Here is a 24,799-nt window from a genome sequence, read left to right as displayed (position 1 = left end):
CATTTATGACGCAAAACTAATCTTTTAATTGAAGAAAACATGCAGAAATAACTCCTAACTTTATATTAAGTGGTGAGTTTGAGATTTACACAGTACAACCTTCCAATTAAGATATATTTTAGGTTGCTATAATTATTCTTTTTAGTCCTTTAAAAAAGGTAGTGTGTGTAGCAGTGGGGAAAACTTATCAACAGAAATTCATTTTATAAAACCATTAGGTTTTTTCATATAAGTTTATAATTGCTGTAAAATAAGATTAATTTTGGTTTCCATAGCATTAAAATCAGATACATTTTTGCACTGCTCTTTTGCAAGGACCTTGTTTTACCGTCATCTTGTGCTGCCACTGTTCAGGCCACCATGGTTCCCTGTTGTGCATGGAAAAGGAGGCGGTGAGCGAATGAGTCCCCACTTTGTTATAGTCTGCAGCCTCACCAGCAGGTGTCACTAATTCTTACAAACTGGACCTTTAATGTTTATTATATTGTATATATTATTTATTATAGAAACTCTTACAACTAAAAAACAAGAAAATATTCACATGTAAGAAGCTGAAAAAGGGAACAATAATATGTACCAGGCAATACGTTAAATAACTCTGTTTACGAGCTATATTCATAAAAAGAGAAAAGTATGAAAAAGCATAGAAACTAGAAAATATTCCCATTTAAGAGGCAGAAAAACATAAGAAACTAGAAAATATTCCCATTTAAGAAGGAGAAAAACATAAGAAACATCATTTCTACTTCTTTTTTAGGTTTTAAGAGTTTCCTGGATAGAGACACAGTGTGCAAACAAGTGTACAATTAGAAGTTCATACTCACCCTGTAACGTCTTAACAGGAAACTTCTAAAGAAATCACACTTCCACAGACGTAAGTGTTACGGGTATTTAATTTTTGGATACATGTTTTTTTTTTAAATGAGTACTGGACGTTTACCTGGTCAAATAGAGACACAATATTTCCATCATTTAAATAAAAAATACAACACTTTTAAACTGAGAGGGTGTCTCTTTAATCAGTGTATCGTCGACAACTATAGCAAGTTCTGTTAGTTCAAATATCAGTTGTTGTTGGGAGAGAATTCGGGGGATAACCGACATATACATACAAGTGAAAGAACAACAATAACGGGCGGGGGGGGGGAAGTATGCACTAACACTTTCATCCATAATGCATGCATGCATTCATTCACTTTCTCTCACTCACACACACACAGAAGCGTTACAATCACAAAAACAGTCACACTGCCAGTTCAGTCGAGCGGATTTGGATATTTTCTGTTGGTACAAAAATGGTCATTTAGACAATAATAATAATAATAATAATAATCGTAATAATAATAATAATAGTAGTATTATCTGGTGAGGTGGTCTTCCCCGCCCTTGACCCCCTACTTTCAGTCCGACGAGTTGCTTTATGTACAAGTGAGAAGGCAGTAAATGCCGCACTGGTTTGTGTAAAATAAGGATATTTTTCTGGCATCATTTTTCGTTTTCTCCTTTTGTCATACAAAATGAAAAACCTCTGAGGTAAGAACTGAGAAAGTATCAAAACTGTAAAATCAAGCACCCCCGCCACAGTTTGGAAAACAAAAACAATTTTAAAAAAAAAAAGGACAACTGTGTTTACCATGGACTGGAACTGAGAGAGAAACAGAAAAGGAAAATATAAATCCGGAGGCGTTCACCCGCTTGTTTGAGTTAGAGCAGATCGGTCTGAGTCAGTGTCGTCACATTTGTCGTCAAAAATAATTAAAAATCACACAAAGCCAACATGGGTGAGGAGGGAAGGGAACAAAGTCACCGTCACTAAAAATGGACGCAGCAAAGCGTGGAGTGAGGCGACAGAGGGTAAGGCTGACCAAATAATCGAAACCACAATATGGCCAAGTGTAAAAAGACACTGCTATTATACGATTCACGATAAAAACGCGCGACAAAAACAGCCTTGTGGTGAAATTCTGGGATGAGAAACTTGTGTTTTGTTCGCCAACATCACTCCGAACAACGTAGATTTTTGTGAAAATGACAATTAAGGCAAATATGATGAGCTATACGAATAGGAATTGTATCACAATTCGCGTTGGGTGACGTCGAGGGGCAGGTGTGTTTATGCTAAGGTCATCTCTAGTGGAGGCAGCAGAGGCATCCACTAACAAAGGGGTTTCCAATTTGGACGCTAAATATCGGGATCACCGATATTGACATTCATTGCTAAGGGGATCTGGACAGTTTTCATAATCGATCAATCGGTCGATTATTTTCTCCACTAATCCTACTACTTATTTTTGGTCCGTGAAAATATCAGATCTGCATTTACCAAACCTGGAAATGATGGCGTCCTCAGACGTCTCGTTTTGTCCACAACCCAAAATTATAGTGATAGTGATTGGGATTCAATGTCATGTCGAGCAGTAAGACGTTGTACAAAATTTGACGGATTAAAAACCAAATTTGTTGCATTATCTACGGCTTCTTGAGTTTGCCAAAGCGCAGCCCAGCCATGACTGTTTTTTTTTGCTTTTTTTGTGATGTCACCGAGTCCTCGCTCTGCTTAAATCCCTCCACGTTCTGCAAGAGAAAAAAAAGACAAACGCGGCAGTGCGACTGAACTCCGTTTACACCTGCAGCGTGGATCCTGTGCCGTCACCGCGCACGTCCACACTCCCACGGTCACATCTGTTTAAATGTGTTTTCTGCTTGGCTTGTAAATTAAGGCAGTGATTATTTAGCGACTGCCACAAAAGCGCAGCTGGAACACGTCGTCGTCATTGTCACTGCCGCGAGGGAGGAAAGCTCACGACGTCTGCGTCCTTTTAAGGGAAGAAAAGGCCGGTAAAGTCAAAAAGGGAAGATTCACTTATTCAACAAGAACACTATGACACAATCCTTTAAAAAAAAAAAAAGAAAAAAAGAAAAAAGGACACAACAGTTAACACACTTCATCCGAGGAGGAGCAACGTACAGCGCTGTGCAAGAGTCTCGGGGAAAGCCCCACCAGCTTTGTTGACTTTATGTCAAATTCAGAGATCATTGGCATGTATGTTGAAATGATGCGACTGAAAGTTGGTCTTGTATATATCAAAAAGCGGTTAATGAGTTCATCTACAAGCGGTAATAGACCTGTTTTTTCACAGCAGATGTTTTTCCAACATGAAATAGTAGGACAGACCCCCTGTTTCCCGAACATGTTTCGATAAAGTGATGAGCAACAATTACACTGCATGGTCGTAGCGTTGATAAAACATCAAATCAGACTTTTGCACGGCACTGTATCTTCTGTCGTCTTCAGTGAAACACACACAAATTAAGGTTTCAAGAGAATTCACCATCATGACAACACAATCCAAAACTTTCACTCTCCCCTGTCAACTAGGAACAATTGAACTGTATTGACTTTGTGACAGAAATTATTGATTAAAAAGTGAAAAAAAAAAAAAGGTCTCCTTTATTATTCCGGAGCAATCTCATCAATAAATTACACCTACATGCATATGAACACATTTTAAAATTTAGTAGAAGTAGAATCAATCACTGAGGTCCCTCCGTGAGCGTGTTTAGGGATTTCTGTCGATTACAGAATCATTTAGCCGGATCGTTTACAGAACTGCAGAAATGCACGAATGACTAGGGCTGCACGATAATATCGTCAAACGATGGCTTGAACTGCGATCGGGGGGGGGGCCAACTGTGGGGACATCCTTTATTATACATGACATACTTCTCTCTTTCTCTCTCTAGGTGCCATATCCAAAAGGCCACCTGATGGTGAAGTGGGATACTACAGGACCCTGACGTGCGAGTATACCAGGGTCCAAGATATTCGACGTGCAACGCCAAGACGTGGGTGATCATGGTGTGCCACAAATCTCTGTCATTAGCCCAAACATGAAAGTACCAAAAAAATGTTTTAATGTCAGTCAGTCAGTCATCATCTATGGATCTCATGGAGGTCGCTGGTGCCAATCCCAGCTTGACATAGGACGCCGAGGACGCCAGTCCATCACAGGGCCACGTGGAGACAAATAACCACCCACTCTCATGCCTACGGTCAATTTCCCTAATCGGCTCAAACGCTCTTAATTTATTCCCGAGTGATATCGTCATCGCGTGGTTCCCTAATATCGTGCAGCCCTACTCATATCATCTCATGTACTCCTCTAATACTTATTTGTACTCTGGCCATAACTGTTGAGAGAATGAATTCCTTCATAAGAACATCTTAAAAGTTTCTGTGTCACCATGATATCACCCCCTCCCCTGCATCCTTCACATACAAAACAAAAAAGGTATGTAGATTCAGACATGATTTTTTTTTTCTTCTTTTCTTAACAGCTCTGTACACAATAGATGGGCGTATCTTTTATTCCCCCCATATCTCTCATTAAGTCGTTCTCAGTTTGTCTAACCGTGTGTTCACGCCTCATGCAGCTGCCAGAGGGGAAAGAAAATATATCTATATAATCACACCTACAATCATATTTCATTGGCTTTTGTGTCGGCATGAGAAAGTCGGCTGACACACACTGCACATCAGCAGCCACTCCTCAACTTTATGTCGCAATATGTCCAGCTTTATCAGTGCAACATGCCGCACTTCAATTAAGGGGCAGCGGCGTGGAGGCGTGAACTCGCGGTTAATCCAATTCGGAAATCAAATCATCGCACTCTTCCTCTCTCTTCATTCGCTCACACATTTCAACCCCTCCCATGCTTGTTAACATTTCCAGACTCCTCCCCCTCTGCTGGAAACCGACCGAAGAGTGAAGATTGTTCAATTTTTTTTGTTTAGGGACATTTCAGACTTTAGGAGTGAGGTTGTAATAGCGGTGCACGCTACCTTCATTTTCTTGAGAAGACGTCAGAGGTCAAAAAAGTGAAGGGAAGAGAAAGGGAAGGGGGGATGGGGGGTGTTGGAGGCTTAGTAGTGCTATACACTCACTGCAGAAGCTCCTCGAGCTCGTTTTCTTTGAGCTTAGCATTGTCTCTGACTTCATCAAATGTGTACGTCTTCACAATCTTGCCGTTCTGAAAGACTGTGTGCAACAGGTCCTGGGGTGGGGTGGAGGTGGGGGAGCAAAACAAGGACAGAAATGGGCGGGGGGGGGGAAACAGAAGATGTTTAATCTTAAACAGACAAGGTGTAAATGTTGCAGAGCTCCAGATTAACTTTTTCATTCGGGTTCAACCAGTTCATATACATTAATAAATGATTGCAAACAATCCGCGAGTTTGTCATGCAAAAGTAGCGCTGGAAGCCGTTCTCATCCACACAGAGCTCCCTCAACACAATAGATGATGTGAACACAGCATAAGATGCTTCCCTGCTCCAACACACCTGATTCCAATAGTCAGCTAAAAGCATGTAATTGACCCATTTATTCGAATAACGTGTGTTGGAGCAGGGAAACACCTAAAAACATGCAGGGCAGTGGGTCCCGAGGACCATGATTGAGAGACACTGCTCTAAAGTGTCTGTATATTCAGGGGCAGGCTGTTGACAGCACTCAAAAAGAGTCACTTGCTTCATTTTTATTTCTCAGCTGTGTGATTATAACTGTGATGCACTATCATGCTGATTGTATCCCACTTGGGCCGGACTCAAAGACACTTCTAGAAACTCAGGCATCCCCTAGGCTGCCAAACTCACCTCGCCGTACTCCTCCAGGTCTCCCTTGCCTTCCTCCAGAGTGACAAAGTCTCCACTCTGCGTCCGGTGAAGAGACAGGCGTCCTTTCTTTGACCGCTTGTTGGGGTCTGCCACCGGATCCTTGAACACGTTCACCTTTAAAACACAGATGACCAATGAAACAACTGGCCAATGACACATAGCGCCTGCATTCTTCGACATAGGGAGCATCAGGCAAATGTGGTTGCTGTAAATTAAGAATGCTTTCACAAATGACTCACTCTGTATATTGATAAAAACAAACTATTTGATTTCTAACAAGAAAAATCAATATTTGGCATGACCACACTTTGCCTTCAAAACAGCATAAATTCATGCATTACTATATTAAGGTCAATTATACCAAACATGTGCTAATAATCATCATTCTCATATGTACTGTAGGTTAAAACTCAGGCATTAAGTGAAACAGAAGCAGCTGTGTAGGAGACTTAAAAGAGGACCCTGCTACCAAGGTGAGGATGTGGAAGAGAGCCAAAAAACAACAACAAAAAAAAACATGCCGCCACCAGCTGCTATTGTGGACTACAGGAATTATTAATGTCTGTAGCAGAGGAGAAACATGTTTAAAAAATGTCCTCCGTGTCTGGGAATACGTAGCTACACAACTTGCTGACCATTGTTAGCTTTATGACAGTAACAGTAAATTCCGATCTCTTCCAAAATCTCATAGTCTGACATTTTAAGTGTGCCCTTGAAAAATCTCTGTTTGAAGGGCAACTCTTACATCTTACTCCTCTCCCTAGACAAGAATTGGCACAAAACTACAGCTACACATGAATATGCAAAAATGGAAGCGGGGGGGGCTGAGTTGAAAACACTGATGAAAAATGTGCAAGTGAAAAGTGAGAATGCTTTTGCTAAGCTTGACTTGTTATTCTTAATGTGCTCTCCAGTTTTGTAATTTTGCCTTTCGCCGTATGTCAGTAGAGATTACCACTGCGTGCCCCCCCGAGACCCTCATGTGGAGGATAAAGCGGTGACAGATAGATGGATTGGCTCTATCTTGATCACATTTCCCTTAAAAAGAGAGATTTTGATCTCAAGGGACTCAAAATACAGTGCTCACCCCCAGTCCATTTGTGACCACATAGCTGCATTTAAAGGAACAGTTGAGCAGATCTCTGGTCAGTTTCTGCAGCAAAGCCCCTCCAGAGCCGAAGGCAATGTTCTCAATGGACCACTTGTGTTCTTTCATGCCTTCCACTATCTGTAAAAGAGATGGACACAAACAAAACCCATCAACGTGCGTACGGGTCACTTGTGGTGACCGGTGTAAACTGCAGCTCATACCTCTTGCAGAGTGTTGATATCAACTCCGTCTCCTTGTATGACTCTGATGTACGGAGGGAGAACCTTAAAACCTTTCGCGTTCTCCTCTGGAATAAACTTCTTACCCAAGATCTCCAAAACCTGAAGGAAGAACAAAAAGGGGGGAACAAAGAGAGAGGGGAGAATGAGTTTCAGCTAGTTTGCCAAATTTGTCTTGAGATATTTCGTTAAAAAGGAAAGCTTGCCTTCAAAACTGTATCGAGGGGGTTTCCCGAGTCTGGTCGAACGACTAGCGGCGCATCAGCACTGCGCTTCTCTATGAGCGCCCGTAGGTCTTCTCCCCAGATCTTCTCGCAGGCGTTGTAGATGTCATAGCTGTCGCTGACTATGGACACAGGCACGTTGGGAAACTGCTTGATGATGTGCTCAAAGGCGTCTTTTTCATGGTCCTTTCCCCACGCTGTGATAGTACTGTGGAGAGAGTTATCTATTCATTTGTGTGAAAATTGTGTGAATTCAAAATAAACAACAGAGGAAACAGAAGTGGAACAAAATAACACTGGGTAAAAAAAGAAGAGGGAAGAAAGAAGAAGACACCAAGAAACAGGAAGACAAAGTAAATAGAAGCAAAGGCTGGTTAAAGGTCAAATCCATCCATTTATCCGTCCTGCTAATCCTGGACAGGTCAAGTAAGGTAAAAGTAAATTTCCACAACATTCATCCAAACATAATGCTACAGACTGTCCAGAAGAGGGCAGTGCACTCCTACTTTTCCATACAGTGTCTGGGATTTACTCTTGGACATGCAACATAGGGGCAATTATTTGCAATTATTTAAAAAAAGTTTTAATGGAACCTAATTAGAAACAAGTTATATCAGGATGCGGAGTAGTATATATCAACAACACTGTGCCGTACAACCTGTTTGAAGCTACTAACTAATGGTCTTGGTTAAAATACTATTCAACACTTCTATTTTTCAACTATACTATATACATATAAATGCCCATTTATAATCATCAAATCTGTACATGTTTATACAAGTTGTCATTTAACGGGCATTTGTGCTGCACCAGACTACGGATTGTGTACGGATTGTGTACGGATTCAAAGTTTCCCACACAAGAACTTTGAAGGTGACACACCTCGACTCATCCCTCCCTTTCCCCTTTTTTTCCCCTACATCAAAAAATCAAAGTGGAATTTCACTGCGGCTCCTCCCTTTGAAGGTGGAAACCAAAGGGGGGGCTGTTACATAATCGTTACTATAACAACTACTACCAACATCCCATAATGCATTGGTGCGGGAGAAAGAAGGGTGCACTAGTGCAGCAGTAATGGCCCTGGTGGCGAGGAAAAGGCTGCTGTGTACATGAGAGCATAACAGAAAGGGAGAGATTGTGTGTGTGTGTGTGTGTGTGTGTGTGTGTGTGTGTGTGTGTGAGAGGGCAGGATAAAGGCATCCGGGAAATAAAAAAAAAAAAAGAATACAAGAGGGGACATGCACGTCAGGGCAGCGGCCAATGAAAACCCTCTCTTCTGGCCAATCACAGCCACATTCACAAACCGAGTTCTGAAGCAGTTAGAGTGAGAGTGACCAAGCTCTAATCAGAGCAGCAGATTACCAGCAATGTCAGACAAATGCCTGGTGCATCATTTTTCCATCATTATGTTTTTAGCACATTATCAGTCATTATTTGCAGAGAGTTTTCTATTCTGAAGCTCAGTTTTGGTTCGTAGATGAACACGGCTACTTTCAGGGCTGCCTCTGAGCCAAAATGGCAAAAACACGAGCAATGAATACAGGTCGTCCTATGCTCATTACTTATGCTGTTCACAAAAAAATCAGCAGCAGCCCAAACATTGTATACCACAGTGGTGAGCACTCTGGCAGACATCCAAATTCACTTGGAGGTTTTTACATGAATGATGGTGTCATAATTAAACTCTCATCTGATGCCATAAATCATTTAACTGGCTTGGATACAGCACCACTTTTATGAACTGCTCCATACTAAATTATGTATGAATTGATATATCACGTGAATTGCATTGTATTTTGTGTCATGTTGTCTGTGCGGTCATAAGTAATTGTACTGTATTGTCTGCTAACCTGCCAAGGGACTACAGCAGCTATTAGCAGCATCTTCTAACTCTGGCATATTTACATGTGTACTGTATACTGATCTTCCTCAATATGCTCTGCCCCTTCTAAATAGCATTAAATACATTTAAGTGGGTAGTGAACCACTGCCCTAGATCGTACTGAAAACAGTATCATTACAGCTTCTGCTGCATAGCTGAAGGAAAACTATGCCAAATGGGGGGATGTTCAGTCTCTGATCAAGGACAAAACTTCCATAAGCGGAGTGGAATAAATCAAACCTTAAGAACAGTGTGTGTGTGTACCTGTGTTCCGCTGCAGGCACTGAGAAGCCCGGCACTGGGTCCTTGGTGCCGTAGTACTTCTTAATGACTCCGATGCCTGCAACTGTGTCGGTGCCCTTGAAGTTGACCAGATGGGCAGAGGCCCCGATGCCTGCAGTCTGGCGGTTGCAGGAGACACAAAGATGCATTTACACATTTTGCATGTCATTTAAGGAGACTAAACTAAACTTGAAGTCCTCTTAAAAGCCTTTTATCTGAGCGGTAACTGAAAATCCATCATGTAATTTGGTTAAAAAAGGTCCAGGGAAAGAGAGTAAGTGCACAACGAGTAAGGAGTGGTCTGCCAAAATACAATTTCCAAGGTCCTAGAAGTAGCGTGAGAAATGTTTTATTAGAAAGCTCAGGAAAGGCTGAGCTGAAGTAAGAAAATGAATTTTAAAACATCCACTATATTCACACTATATTGTGTAAGTATATAAATAAAGACACCTCTTGTGAAGAGACGCCCCTGTAGCCAAAGTCGTGGAGTTTATACTCCAATCCGTCTAAGATCCCAGATGTCTCTAAGAGGTACTTGGCAAGGATCTTCTTCTGCTCTCTGGAGTTTGTCGCCACGGTTATGGGGTACCAGATCTGAACCAGGATGGTCTGAAGGGGAAAAAGAAAAACAAACAAAGCACCGTTCAGTTCGTTGCATTTTTTATGTTCATTTTAGAGATAAAGTTATGTGTATGCAACGACAAAACTTGGAATCAAAGTTCGAGTCCAGTAAAGATCAGACCAGTGAATGTCTGGTCTAATGTTCTGCTTATCCTGGTACTAAAGCCCTAAACCAACAGACTCACAGGGATCAAAGAAAAGCTGCTCTCCAACTCTGGGAAAAATACATTCCTCAATAGCTGCATGTCCACTGTGGACCAGACTCATACGTCTCAAAATGAAAACAAGTGGCTTATCTGTACTAACCATTGCCATGTGGGAAGATTTATGAATATACTCATTCCATAACGTGAAGTGTACAGAACTTATGCATTTGGTTCCAGAGCCATGTCAATGTTTAAATTAACAATTTGGTAGCCAATACGGATACAGATGTTTTATTTGTTTTATTTTGTGGTAGAGACAAAAATAAAATCTAAACGACAATTCAATCAAATCATCATGTCAGTTATTTATCATCTTCTTTGTTGCCGATTGGCTGATAATCAGCAACGTGAATATAGGCCAATAAAAATATGCAGCTCCAGTGGCATGAAAGCAAGTGAGAGCAATGCGGGTTTCACAGTGTGTTGAGCAGCTAACGAGATGCATTTTAAGACTGTAGTAAATGCCATCGCTTCTGCATTGTCCACAACATGTTGAGGTTAGAGGAGTGGCTTTAAGATGCACTCAAGAAACCTCATACATTTCACCAAGTCAGTTTTGTTTCTTTTCACTGGAGCCATGAATAGCTGCCTTAACTGATCAACTTTAATAATCAAACTGATAATTACATATTCATGCCCATCCCTTGTGGACACTGGTCACACTTGGTTGTGCTGGCCCACTCTTTGTTATTTACCTAACACCACCTGAATGTATTACATTTCCTGCAGTACAAAGTCAGGTACTGTTAAGGCAGGGGAAAGCATGGAGAACGTGTTTGGTGTTTACTTAGGCCCGTGCGGGTTTGGACAGAAAATGCCATCAATGGATTACATCCAAAGAAAGGACTATGAAACAACAGTGTCTGAAAAATGTCATGACACATATACTCATGTACAAACCCTGAGCTTCATAACAGCCAAGTCTTTGGGTAACAAACCTGGTTTACAGGCAATAAAGACAAGCATGACAAACATTTAAAACAGCAGGATGTACAGCCATGTTATCTTCCCCCTAGAGATGAAAAAGTAGCTCAGAAATAGCCTTATAATACTACGCAGTGAGTGTTTTAATGTTGTAACCCTGAGCAGGTCACATGCCCGCCCCTTAGTCTAATCATAATCTAAACCACAATAGAACTCGTGACTGCCAGAGCAAGGCCAGTGTCCACAAGAAACAAGGTCATGTGGTCGCCGCCTTATCTGCATGTTGACCTCTCTACCGAGTTAATGTAATAATATTGAACTATACTGTACAACTACTATAAAATGATTCAAACTGCATCCATTTATTTTCCTCTTGAAGTGCTATTAAGTCAGTCTTACTGAAATTATTATGGAATTATAATGGCAATATGATCATATGACACTGTGGGGGAAATGGGACGGGACGATGAAGGCAACACAGAGTAATCATCACACACACACACACGCACACGCACGCACACACGCACACACGCACACCAGCATAACTCCTAGGTCAATGTCCCAGAACAAAATGGAGGGAGTTGAGGAACAACAAAGGAAATAAAGGGGAATACATTGTATGAAAAGAATGGGGTGAGGTACAGGGGGGAAAAAAAAGGAGAATATGATCATGAAAAAGAAATGCTACTGACTGACAGTGGGGAAAAAAAGGGAAGCAAGAGAAAGAGAAAGAGAAAGAGAAATGAGATTGACCTTATGATGCAGTCCAAGGACACCATGCTAATTTTAAATCAGCCATGAAGAATGACTGTGCGCGCGTGTGTGTGTGTGTGTGTTTACAGGTGTATTTATATCAGCCGTGGAATGAAGTGAAGTGTGTATGTGTGGTGTACATCCAAATCCACCAGGGCATGGTGAGTGTATGTGTGTGATATCAAAGTGTTCTTGTCTGTTCTATGTCCCAACAGTTTCTTTTAATGCAGGTAAAATTGTTTAATAACCATCAAAGCTGAGAGTGAATGCGTCACATTATTCATCCAAAATCAATTTAAAGGCAGTGAACATTAGGCTAATACAGTGAGATGAGACGGCAAGTTACTGGGCACAGTAAATTAATTTAGTTTTACCGAGTCACTGCCGTCGGTCTGTTAATGCAGTAATAAGTTCATGAGGTGTTTCTGATCTCAAGGATGTCTCACACTGTGCACAAGGATCAGTGATGGAGAGGGACAACTGCAGCCTGCTTTCTGCACGTTATAAAAATCCACTTAACCCTTCCCATTCCCTATTGACATGGCAATCAGAGTTTTTGCCTTCAACTGACAGTTGGGCATAGTTTTAAAAAACACCTATTTGCATTCTTGGCCAACATTACAGTGGATGAGCTCCATATCATTCTGGCTGGCCGGTGTGGAGAATATGAAGCTGGAGCCAGCAGAAGCTTAGCTTAGCATAGCACTAACGAGAAAATATGTCAGGTATTTTACAACATGAGCAACACATTAAGCAAGTTGTTTTTTTTCAACGGTTTTAACCGCCTTCAAATACAACTCTGATCTCATGGTGATGATATGGGAGGCATGGACAAGACATGCTTGGCATTCGAGTGGTTAAATCATGAGAACCCTGCTGCTAAAGGCCACAGAGGCTAACACATTTGTAAACTAGCATGCAAAATAAGCCAACACATCAGTGCCTGATCTGTTTTCTCCTAAATGGTCAATGGGTGTTGAGAAGAAGTCATTTGCGTGCAACTTTTTGACATAATGCCCTTAATTCTCACTTTAAACATTTTTTCTGAGGAGTTTAGGGTCTAAATCACTAGTTATAGGTCTTCACAATTCACTGATTATTCAATTAAACAAGAATGATTTTGATATGTAGTGTTTCAGGTTTTTGTTTTTTTTAACGATAAGAGCAAACAAACCATAAAAAAGGCAAAAAACAACAATAACAAATCATTAAAATGGGAAAATAATCAACAGATTACATAATCAAAATAATTATTAGTTGCAGCACGTCTTGAATGGAGCATTTAGTGAATTATAGACCTATATAGAGGAGTAAAATAGTTGAAGCACGGTACAAATTTGCTTAATGTGTGTATGTTTTAAATAACATGCAAACAAAAACATGCATAAATGGGGAGGGTTGGATCAGGAAGGGCATCTGGTGTAAAACCTTTTCCAAAACAAATATAATAATGATCCACTGTTGCAGCCACAAAAGGGAGAAGTGAAAGAAGACAACGAAGAAGATATGGCTGTAAATGACTCATTAAATGATGCACAAATTTGCGATTTATATTGTGATTTGGGTCATAATAGTTTAAAAAGTGTGTCTCTCTTCTGTTTAAAAAAAACAAACAAAAAACAAGATGGCACTGGCCAATGTGTTAAACTGTGACATTTACCCTGCTACAGTTTTAAAGCAAATCAAAATGCACGGAGAATGAATTTGAGACGCATTCTTAATTGCTTCTATAAAAATTATTATAGACAAGATAGATACGCCTCGGGACGGCAATCAAACAACAGTGACAGCAGCGAGCCGTGCATCTCTCCGCACCAATCGAGCAACAAGTCATGACATGAACGTAGCTTGCAGAGATTTAAAAGAGAGATAAGAGGCATCATTGGGCCTGCTGCCAAGCTTAATAGTTTACGGCTCACATAAACCTGTGAGGTCTCCATTGTCATAAAAGAGCATAAATGTAGATTAGATTTTTGTCTTTAATCAATAATCAAATAAAACAAACCATTAAATCTCTCTGGTACACTTAGCGATGCTATTGTAGTAGAAATATGAGCAGGACATCCAATTTTTAATTATGAGGAAAACTACAATGGCCTCACAAACTCCACAAATGCCCCATGATTGTAACTCAATACTAGAAAAAGAAATCAGCATTTGCTAAAATAAGAAAGAATACTCACCTCCACCCAGTTTGTGAGCCAGTAGCATTCAGGGTCTGTGCTCTCCACAGTAAATAAAACATTACCCCGAGGAATGACACTGCCCTCTGGCACTGCCTTGATTTCAATGGGCAGGTGTCCGTTGTATTTCTGGAAAGACAAGAGACACACATCGACAACTATTACAGCTCTACAATGTCATCGTTTCTACCGACATGACAAACTTCACCCGTCATCAGGAATGTGTTTCAGACCTGATGAGAACACATAGGACCTCTTGCATTTGGAAACTTCTATTCGAGACAAACGTGACGACTGGATTAAAGAAAGCTAATTTTCATGTAGGAGAGAACACCTGCAAAACTGATGAGCACATGCATGCTGGATGTGAGCTGCAAGCGTGTTGGTTTTTGGTTTTTACACAAACAAAGCTGACAGATTGACGACTGAAAGGTTTATCGACACTTGTCCTCACTTGGCAAAATCCTTTTGTCAGAACAGAGCGCTGTGCTCTCTCCAAGGTGCTGAAACAGCACCTCTCAATAATCCATTATGATGAGGTTGATGAGTCGGACTTGTACCAAATATGTTTCCAAGTTAGGCAATTCTGACCCCCACCGCACAGCGAATGTGGTTTAGATTTTTCTCATTAAATCAAGCAGGTTGTCAGGTTGACATTTGTGTGTGTGTTGTAATGACAGGGATTGCGTCACAGGAAGCACTTGCGAGCCGTCGCGCTCATTGCGACACATTGGTTACACTCTCACATCCATCGCAAAGTCACCGCAAAAAAAGAAAAAAAGTGAAGATAAAAAAGCTTATACTTCAGACCCTTTGTTGCTTTTGAGTGATTTCACAGATTCTAATCATTTATAAAGAAGAGGCTCAGCTGCTTAAGCTTAGACTTTGTGTTTCTCTGCACCAGAGTCTCTATGATTCTTAACTTCATGATTTAATTTGTACTTAAAAAGCAGACAGGTCTGAAGGGACAGGAAGTATTCTGACTTGTTTCTCTCTCGTGCTCTCCCTGCACATCACTGTAAAGCACAAGCAAGAATGGCTCATCAGTTTAAAATCTGGTTCTGTGTCATGTTGGCTGAGCTTTTTTATTTTAAATTGCTGTTTATTTACGGTCATTAACCGTGTGTAAGGGAAACAAAGTGCAGCTTGTACTAACTGGTTATTATCACAGCAGTATCAACGTTTTTTACAAATTTAAATAGACGGCTTTTTTTTCTCCCCAGCTACTTTTGGGTGATTGGTTCTCAGCTCTTGCTACCATGCAACACTCTCCCTTGTATAGGAGGAGATTGGAGGCATGAAGTGGATTGGAGCCATCAGATTACAGAATGAAACTTCCCTCTTCACAGGCCGACTGCACTACACTAGGATATCTGAATGACTCTACACAAACAAAACAAATATTTGCCTAGATTTTTTTTCGCCTCCGACAAAGTGAAAAAGGAAACCTGGTGTGGAATACTATGTTGGAATGTGATTTTTAAAATGATTTGTGTCACACTTTCATGAGCGTGAAACACAAACCCTAACTTTGTTTTGTACTGTTCAAGTTTGGTGTTTGAAACTTTCCACTGAGGGCTGTATATTCTACACCTTTAATTATCTGTACACATTCCTTTGTTAATGATGACAAAGGTTTTGTCTTACTCATCTTAAGAAAACAGATAGATGCTTAACATAAGCAGGTACTGGCAGCTGCATACCTGGTTATTATACCTTTTAAGCTTCTTCCACAATAACTACAGTACTCTGTGTGACCCTCCCTTGTGACATCGTTAAATTTTAAGAACAGTAGAATGTCACCGTAAAAAAATAAGGGTTCCGTGCATTCTCCGCGGTCCCTTACCTCCAAAATGTAAGTCCAGCCTTTCTCGTTGAAGACATCATCCTGGAAGTGTTCTCTGTATACTTCCTTCGCCTCCTGGATCTTCTCTGGAGTCACGACCTTTCCTGTAGTGGAGAACAAAAGGAAAGGAGTTACAAAAAACAAATGTTGCCATATGACACAGTGAGTAAAAGAAAAAGCACTGGAATGTGTTTCGACTGTCCAGTGTGGTAATTAAATTAGAGACATCCTGTGCATGCTGACAAGGTATATTTGTTGAACAAGACACACACATTTGTTTCTTTTCAGGTTTTCCTAGTTTCTAGACTGCAGAAACAGGGTAAACCACAAAATGAAAATGCACGTGTTTCAGACCCAATGAGAACGTGCTTTACACAACCGAAAAAAGATGACACCTAACTTGTTACAAGAGATTATTTTTAATTGAGAGTATCTTATACAGTCACTCATCCTTCAAAGTATTTGGTAAGTCTAGTATAATCTTCAGAGGGCCAGTATAACATCTCCTGCAGTCGCACAAGGAATACATTCACGATGGCAGAGTTGTTAGCTTCTCCTGACATCTTTATTGCCAAAATGAATCACAGGAGGAAAAACCTGTCAAATGCAGACAGGTTTTTGTTCAAACGAAAGAAAGTAATTCACTACAGTGACTCAGTCATACGAGTAGTGGAGACGGCACAGTGTCAAAGGACATTCAACTAACAAAGACTGGATGTCAAATGGCTTTGGTAAACTATGAGAAAATGGTAGTTCATAAATGTTCACTGGTAGTTGGTGGATATATATATATATATATATATATATATATATATATATATATATATATATATATATATATATATATATATATATATATATATACACACACATTTTTTTCTAAATAAGCCGTCTTTGCTCCCAAAGACCAAGAACAATAACAACTTTTCTGTAAATGTCCATGTTTTCTTTACTACTCCTCAACTGAATTGTGGTCAACTAGGAGGTGATATCACTTCCAGTCCCAGTCTCCAATGTTTTGAATTGGGATTGCAGTAACCCTTTTTAACTGCTTCAGGTTGCTGGTGTACATATTTTACATGTATCACTTTTAATGTAAGACTATCCAGGTGACGCTCCGGTTGTGAGGTTTCTTTTTATATCTCGTGTGAGGGTTTCTGTCAACAGAGGCTCAGCAGCTCGCTTTCACTATGACTCTTCATATACTCTTTATATAAGAAAACATCATAATGTTTTCCACAACACTTCCTCTTTAACGAAGTTAGAGCCGTTTTTGAAAGTCCCAAAACACATTTGGTTCCCTACGTTCAAGGATGCATCTCTAATAGTTGGCCTTATCGCTGAGCTCAGAGGGACGCTCGGTGAAGACAGCTTGCGTTGCCTCCCCCAAGAGGGTGAAAGAGCAGCTGTGCTTTTGTCTTCTCCCCCTCTGTCTTACCCTTGGTTCTCCTTCTCCCCGGCACCTCTGCTACCGCACCATGAAATCCTCTTAAGGGACAGGAGAGAGAAGCATTCTTCCTTTCTTTTGCCTCCTCATTCTCTCACTTTTTTCTCATGCTCCTCTGAATCGCACCGACTTCAACGTTCACCTTTGCTAACTTGAGTTACTTGGGAGCATCTAATATATATTGCAGGCGTTCTAATTTGCCTCATTTCAGACTTTTCCCATATTATTTCTTTTCTTTATAACCTTTGACACTACGGCTATGCCAAGCTCCGTTAAGTCTAATCAATATAAAGCACATTTCCACCTTGTTTCTTTAAGGGAGTAAAAGGACTGTTGCTGTGGGCCACAAAAGTGTGCACCTTCCCTACTGAAGAGTCCTTGAGCAACACACTAAATCACTGGGCAGGTGACCCTGTCCCTATCAGTACCGCAAGGTTTCCACAAAGCTCGTTGTGTCAACTTTCTATCTATACTTGGTAATATATCAAATGGGTATATGTCCCGATTATAAACTTAAACCCACTGGACACAAATAAAGACAGATTAAAATGTTCACTGCCCACAGTATTATATAATCCATGCATCATTTTAGTCACAGGGTTGAGTCAAAACACATTATTTACTCAACAGCCCAGAGGAGCTTGTATCAGAACGGGTGGCTTCATAGTATCAAAGACTACAAACTGCCAAGTCATTCAGTCTTGGCAGCAAGTGGAGCTCCTACTGGGTTGAAGGTCAAAGCGTCAGCTTTCTGATAAAGGCTTTCATTAACTGCTCACATGGCACATTACAAAATGTTGAACATTTATACAATTTCTATATTTAAAATTTGTATCACTGAGGAAATGGCAGAAATGGAACATACACTAGTACCCATAACTATGTGTGTACATGTGTAAAATCACTTTTGTGGGTTTTTGCATCCATGAAATAAGCTTTTTATTTGTTCTTGAAGCAAGGACCTTGCTTAACATAGGCTGTCTACAACAGCCTGAATGGACAAACACATTTTACATAGGAATTTAAACATTTCAAATCGGTCAATATTGCAAAGTATTGGGGAATTGTTCTCCTGAGCGTAAGTAGTTGAAACCACAGTTTGGACAGTGTTTGACATAATATCAATACATTTTAACTGTTTGTTAAATTGATATTGAAGTACTACAATATACTCTATATTGTTATTCAATTATTGCTCAGCACTATTTTCATCTTTTTGAAGCAGAAGCTTCAAAAGGGAGTGAGCAGACATTTCTCAACTATTTGTTAGCTCCTCCTCTTCTGCGTGCTCACTATTACATGGCACAAATTCTTACACACTGGTCCTTTAAATCGGAGACAGCACTTACCTTTTAGGTACTTGTGGAGGATGTACTGTAGGCCGTAGAAGACGGTTTTGTCATATTTGACTTTTCTGCTTTTGGTGGGGTCTGTCCTTTTCTCGCGGCACTCAAAGTAGGAGTAGACTTTACTCGTATTGGGCGGATACTGTTTGTAATGTGTTACCTGGAGAAACAAGGGAGACATTGAAACACTTTAAAATGCTAGCCTGGGAATTTATTTAAAATGAACAACCAGATAAGGGTAATAAGAGACATCCACAAACTAAAGCAACTTGATATAAATTCCTAATCGCCCTTTGCTCTCAGTGAACTGGTCTTAACGTCAATGTATTAAAAGAAATAAGCTTTTGCGTTCACCTTCATTTTTCTGCATGTGAAAAAGGGTGCGTCCATTTCCTGCATAAGCTTTGTTTGTAGTGCAGGATTACGTGAGGTGAACCGTTCATACCTTTTCAGTCACCCAGGTTTTGTGGTTGGATTAGCATTGCAAAACACCTGGATTTCTTTTGTAAATGGTGACATTCCTCTAAGATTATATTAAAAATTAGATTATAACACAGAGCAGCATAAACAGCAAATTTCCCTCTTTGTTTTGAGCCGTTTTGTGAGTCACAAAAGTAATGACAAGACAGTTTTATTGTGAAAATCAAATCAAAAGAGTCTACAGCTCCAGTCGCTCACTGCTTACCCATTCAGTCCAGACAGCTATTCAATAAATTTTTAAAAGACATGCCATTGTAGTATTTTATCTTTGATAACAGCAAACATTGAGAGTTCAGCAAAGGCCACAACAATCAATCTATTGCATAAAATAAAATACTAAAAATGTCACAATAGGACTGTTCTGCTCACTCAGACATGTTCTTTATTGTCAGTCTACTGTGTCGTTATTGAAAAAAAAATGTGAACAGAAACGCTGACAGATAATCAGAGTGACAGAAACCTGTTGAGGCAGGTTTGACACAAGCACAGAGATTACACTGGCGGTGTTGGAGAGACTACACTTTAAAGACGCAAACCCAAAAGGAAAAAGAGACAGTGTCCACTCAGCTGTGGCCATCCGGCCATCAATTAAACCCCAAATGAACCCAAGGATTGTCACACTTGGGGGAATTTAAGCTGACTTTAACCCCCATCACAGGGCCACTTTCATCCACTGAACATGTCTGTTTTGGAATTAAAAGACTGGACTAGGCAACTAATGACTGTGTGGCTACATGTGTTTGTTTGTTAGGTGAGCAACCAAGCTGCCATGATATAATGTAATGCTAAAAACATACAGCAGTAACACAGTTCCTTATTCATTTTTATTTCAGTTTGTGATATTTTAGTTTCAATGGCAATTTTGTGTACATATGAGAGAGATTATCAAGGAATTTAAAGCTTTTCTCCATCTACATATTTTTAAAATCAGAAATTAAAAAGCTTGGTGGTGCTTTCAGTGCAGGAACTCCCTGTGATCGTGCCATATTTTCCTGTTCATTATTCTTTTATTCATCTCATGAGACTAACAGACTTACACACAGGATAAGCTAGATATTAAAAAACTGATCTTGCCATTTCATTCAAATTCAAATGAAGACTGACCCGGCCCGAAACGTTATCCACCATTAAGAATTCTGGCCCTACAAGAGCTTTAAACGGGTAATAAGGTTGATGAGATGATGATAAATGTTCAATAATGACACTGTAATCTAAGACGTACTCTCAGACTATCGACTTTCAACAGATGAGTTATAGATAAAGAATGAAAGGGTCAAAAGGATCCCACAAGAGACAAGTTTACTGTAATAAATACAAAGCATTAATTGGGGCAGAAAAAAAAGATAGGGGCTCCTCTTTCAGGTAAATGTCACACCATTGTAGAAGAGCAGAGAAGAGAAGAGAAGAGAAGAGAACACAAATGTCATTGAACGTCTCAGTTTCTTTGACCCGTCCTCTGTCCTTTCCTCTGGGCTTTCATGGACTCAAAATAGAGTCAAGACACACAACATGACACTAGGCCAGACTACGTGTGTGTACACATTCATTGGTGCACATGCTGATGTTCACTAAAAGCTTATGTATGACATCCTCCCTAGCCTCGAACATAATCACATACAAGACCAGTCATAGAAACCGCATTGAGACCTGGTATCAACGTCCGTTCAGAGAGATATGATCCTATGCAGTATCAATATAATTTATGGGTCATTATGTATACACACATACATACACACACACACACACACACACATACACACAAAGCACTATGGTGGTGAACTGATTTAGATAACACCTACAATTTTTTACTAGTTTTACAAGAATTTACAAAAAAATTCTTATGTGGCCATAGACATAGAACATTTCCAGGTGCCGCCTCTCTTTCCAAGCAGGCCAAAATCTGGAGTATGCAACAGCTGTTAGTGTAGCAACCTCCTTAATGGGTCAATCTCATTTCGTAAATGTCACAGGACCAACCCTCAATCCTCCTCATTCTGCACTTTAAGAGAAACAATTTCCAATAAAATGGACCTGGACCTCTGCCCATTTGCTCACTGTAATTTCCTCTGGATTCTGGTCAGAAAATATTAAATGTTATGGCAACATACTTATTTTGCTTTAGCACCTGTGCATGCAATGACATGCTGTGCACCTCTGCCCTGTATTTCCACATAATAGTCATGCTCAGCTTATTGCTTTTTGTGTCAAACAGACAAAAAACACACAAATACACAGGTGCAGCATGATTTCATTAATGGCCTGCAAACAAAAGTGTGTGCCTCTGGTTGGTCTGCAAGTCAGTCCCACTTCTTTGCTTTCATCTTTCCTATTCTATTTGCTAAAAGGTTTTCACTCACTCATGAATGGTTAAGATAAAACAGTTTGTTCCTAGTGAAGTCACCAAACACAGCAAACAAAGAGCAAATGACATAGGAACAACTGATCTTGCATAACCCACTAGTCTAGTTGACCATTTGTGTCCAAAGAGACAATAACAGCAACTTCAGCCTGGCATAGCAACACAGGTGCACTTAGCCTGACAAAAACATGATATGAAATTTGATCACAGTCAGTTAAAATATACTTTGTCATCTTAACCCTCATTTAACTGAGCTTTGTTATGAGCCGACTTGACTCCTGCTATACTTCTGCATAATTAAAAAAAAAAAAAAAAACTTAACACAGACATCTTCTAATTGTCACCGAGTACATCTAATGTACCGTAATGGAGGAAGTTGTTTTTGAGTAATTATGAAAGTATAAAAATATTTCCCTATTACCACATAGTCTGCAATTTTCAAATTAGTCACTTAGCGACAGGCAACATGTTTACTTAGATTTTTTATACAAGTAATAGTCATCGACATCTACATTCTGCATGCAACTGTATTACAATGACATTACCTATATAAGAAAACCAGTGTGTAACCAAAGTGACACAACGTCATTCCAGTTATTTTAATTGAGCCATGCATACACACCACGAGTGGGCTAAAGCCCTTTTACTTAACCACCTTGTGACCACACAAGGCTAATCAACAGTGACCACTCGCAATCAATACTGTGTGCAGTACGTGTAAAGCTGAGGTCTTCACAAAAACATCAACTCAAATCCCTCCCACCACAAGAGAGCATGATATTGGATGCAGTTTTATTTCAATAGAATGTTATTAAAGGTTAGTAACCCATCAACCCAATACATATATAGTATGATCTGTAGAAGTTCAACCCCCTATTTCCAGTATTAGTGTTATTTTACGAATTACTTGATGCCACTGCTCTGTGTCCAATACCCTCATTCACATTCTGGTGAAATGATATCAGTGGCGCATGTCTCTCTTTACAGTCTGTGCTGTGTGTAGCACTGACTGTATGCAATATTGGGAGTTTTCAGATTATATTGGATATTACATTTTTTCCTAAATCCGATCCTGTGATTTTGACCAATATTGGACCAACACTGATCATATCTTCACATTCATAACGATGAGAGCTGCCATGATTAAAACAGCATTCTGTCATGTCATGAAAGAGATTTAGAATCACTGGCCACTTAATTAAGCAAGCCTATTCAACTACTTGTCAATGCAAATAACTATTCAGCCAGGCACATGGCAGCAGGCATGTAAACATGGTGAAGTTTAAACCGAGCATCACAATGGGGTAGAAAGGTCATTTCAATGATTTTGAATGTGGCATGGTTGTTGCCGACAGATGGTCTGAGTTTTTCAGAAACAGCTAATGTACTGGGATTTTCTCAAACAACTATCTCTTGGGGACGACACAGAATGGTCAAAAAAAAGACAATATCCAGTGAGCAGCAGTCCTCTGTGTGAAAATTACCAGATAAGTTACAGATGATAAACATGTGACCCAAATAACCAGGTATGGGATAAATAGCACTTCTTTGTCCTAACTGATACCAATATCCCCACCTTGACTATCTACTGACACTGATTTGATATTCATATTTCAATCTGCACAGCTGTTAACAAGACATTATTTCTAATAACACATATTCTACACAAGACAGTGATGTTCATAATTATCTGACCAATACATCATTCTCATCCCTACAAGTACTGGAACAACTGATAACATCAAACGTGCAGAAAACCATCTGAGTGCACAACAAAACCCGTGTACCTAAAAAAGTGACCGGTGGTTAAAAGTGCAGTACAAATTACTACTTCATGCTCTTGCAATAATTAAGTGACATGCAAAAGTTAATTCACCATTTGTATCAGGTAATAACTCTCTACGGTCCTTTTCCCAGCATTACATCAGTGCTCTACACAGTGCAGGCTATGGGATGTTTTCATCGATAACTGCCTATAGTCAATTGTTAAATGTCCTGTAAAGGCCCTCGGTGAGATCATTCAAGAGGAGGGAACCTAACGCTGCCTTATAACTTTCGGTTTTGATTCACTCTCAACGTGATGCATGGACTCCAGTAGCAGCTAGCTCAGACCGGCTAACATGTCGCCTGGTAGGGCTTTTGAATGAGACTTGTCCCCGTTTGCGGTTTACCGGGCTGCCAGCACAGGACTTGCTAACTAGTAGCTAATATTAGCTTTTTTCTTATCATTTCCCTCCGCGCCTCTTAAGCGCGGACCTATGAGCTAGCAAGCTAGCCGTTTTAGTTAGCTGGTTACCAGTAACAACGGCAAAGGACTGGTTCCTGTGAGAGCCAGCGGCCCCGGCTCTGTTTGACGTTTCAGAGCGGGGATTCTGGGTTTCTGAATGTGGTACCCTGCTTTATTTCTCCTTCAGCCCATTTGGCCTGATGTGCAGCGACAGATACCCGTCACGGAGAGCAGTGTGTTGGCCTTGGGACCGAAAAATGAAACCACCTTGACTTTACCCATTTTTATCCATTAGCCGTTCCCCTCCACCCCGCCTCCCACCCTCCCTCCATTTTCAGCCACCATTCGTACGGTACCTTGTATGAGTCGGTCGCTAACAATATGTTGAAGCCGGCGTCTACATGCTCCATCTTCCACCCCTCGGTAGTGAGTCAGTCGCAGCTGTCAGAGTATTGTGTTGTGCGCCGTGCCGCCGGAGAGTCAAGCCTAGTAGTGTAGCTGGTCAGGGGGAAGGACGAGAGGAGAACACCGGGCGGGGAAAGAGGCGTGCTTTATGTCGTCACATAAAATCGGCGGCCCTCGACGACATTCGGTTCTGTTCGGGGTAGTTGCACATTTAGCCAATCAGCGACGCTGCTTTCATCAAAGATTATATATATTTATGGAGATGAATCACTACACAATAAAGAGGCGATAACATTCTCAAGTCCTTATGAGGGCCTTATGAACAACATCGACTTACGAATAACTACTATAAAACGTACTACCTAAACAAAAGGCAGTTGATAATCTCGAACGTTTTTTTCTCTAAATACTATAGTATTGTCTCTAAAGTTTTTACTCGGTCACGTATATTCAGCTCATCAGCGAAGAAGGTTTCATCAAAGATTGTATACATTGAGGAAGATGTATCACTCAACAATGTGGAGAAGAGATTCTTTTTCATCTCAAGGGATCTCACAATTCCTATTTGCGATCTCATTAACACTTATATATATATATATATATATATATAT

At 40.3% G+C, this 24,799-nt stretch overlaps 1 protein-coding gene across 1 annotated transcript; it reads right to left on the bottom strand.

Annotated features, from left to right (window-relative positions):
* Positions 1 to 875: 875 nt before the first annotated feature.
* nampt1 (nicotinamide phosphoribosyltransferase 1) lies at positions 876 to 24,306 on the bottom strand. The gene is made up of 11 exons (XM_044021778.1): positions 24,140 to 24,306; positions 18,721 to 18,877; positions 15,925 to 16,028; positions 14,079 to 14,207; positions 9,842 to 10,000; positions 9,374 to 9,510; positions 7,210 to 7,435; positions 6,986 to 7,105; positions 6,762 to 6,902; positions 5,654 to 5,788; positions 876 to 5,055 (listed from the first exon to the last, which is right to left on the bottom strand). Exons 1-11 carry the CDS (start codon positions 24,191 to 24,193, stop codon positions 4,942 to 4,944), a joined length of 1,476 nt encoding a protein of 491 aa, XP_043877713.1. The 5' UTR covers positions 24,194 to 24,306; the 3' UTR covers positions 876 to 4,941.
* Between the last annotated feature and the right edge of the window lie 493 nt (positions 24,307 to 24,799).

Source organism: Solea senegalensis, linkage group LG3 (assembly GCF_019176455.1).
Source record: "Solea senegalensis isolate Sse05_10M linkage group LG3, IFAPA_SoseM_1, whole genome shotgun sequence".
Classification (NCBI taxonomy): domain Eukaryota; kingdom Metazoa; phylum Chordata; class Actinopteri; order Pleuronectiformes; family Soleidae; genus Solea; species Solea senegalensis.
The sequence above is the reverse complement of the archived record's forward strand: the minus strand, read 5'-3'. Positions and strand labels throughout refer to the sequence as shown.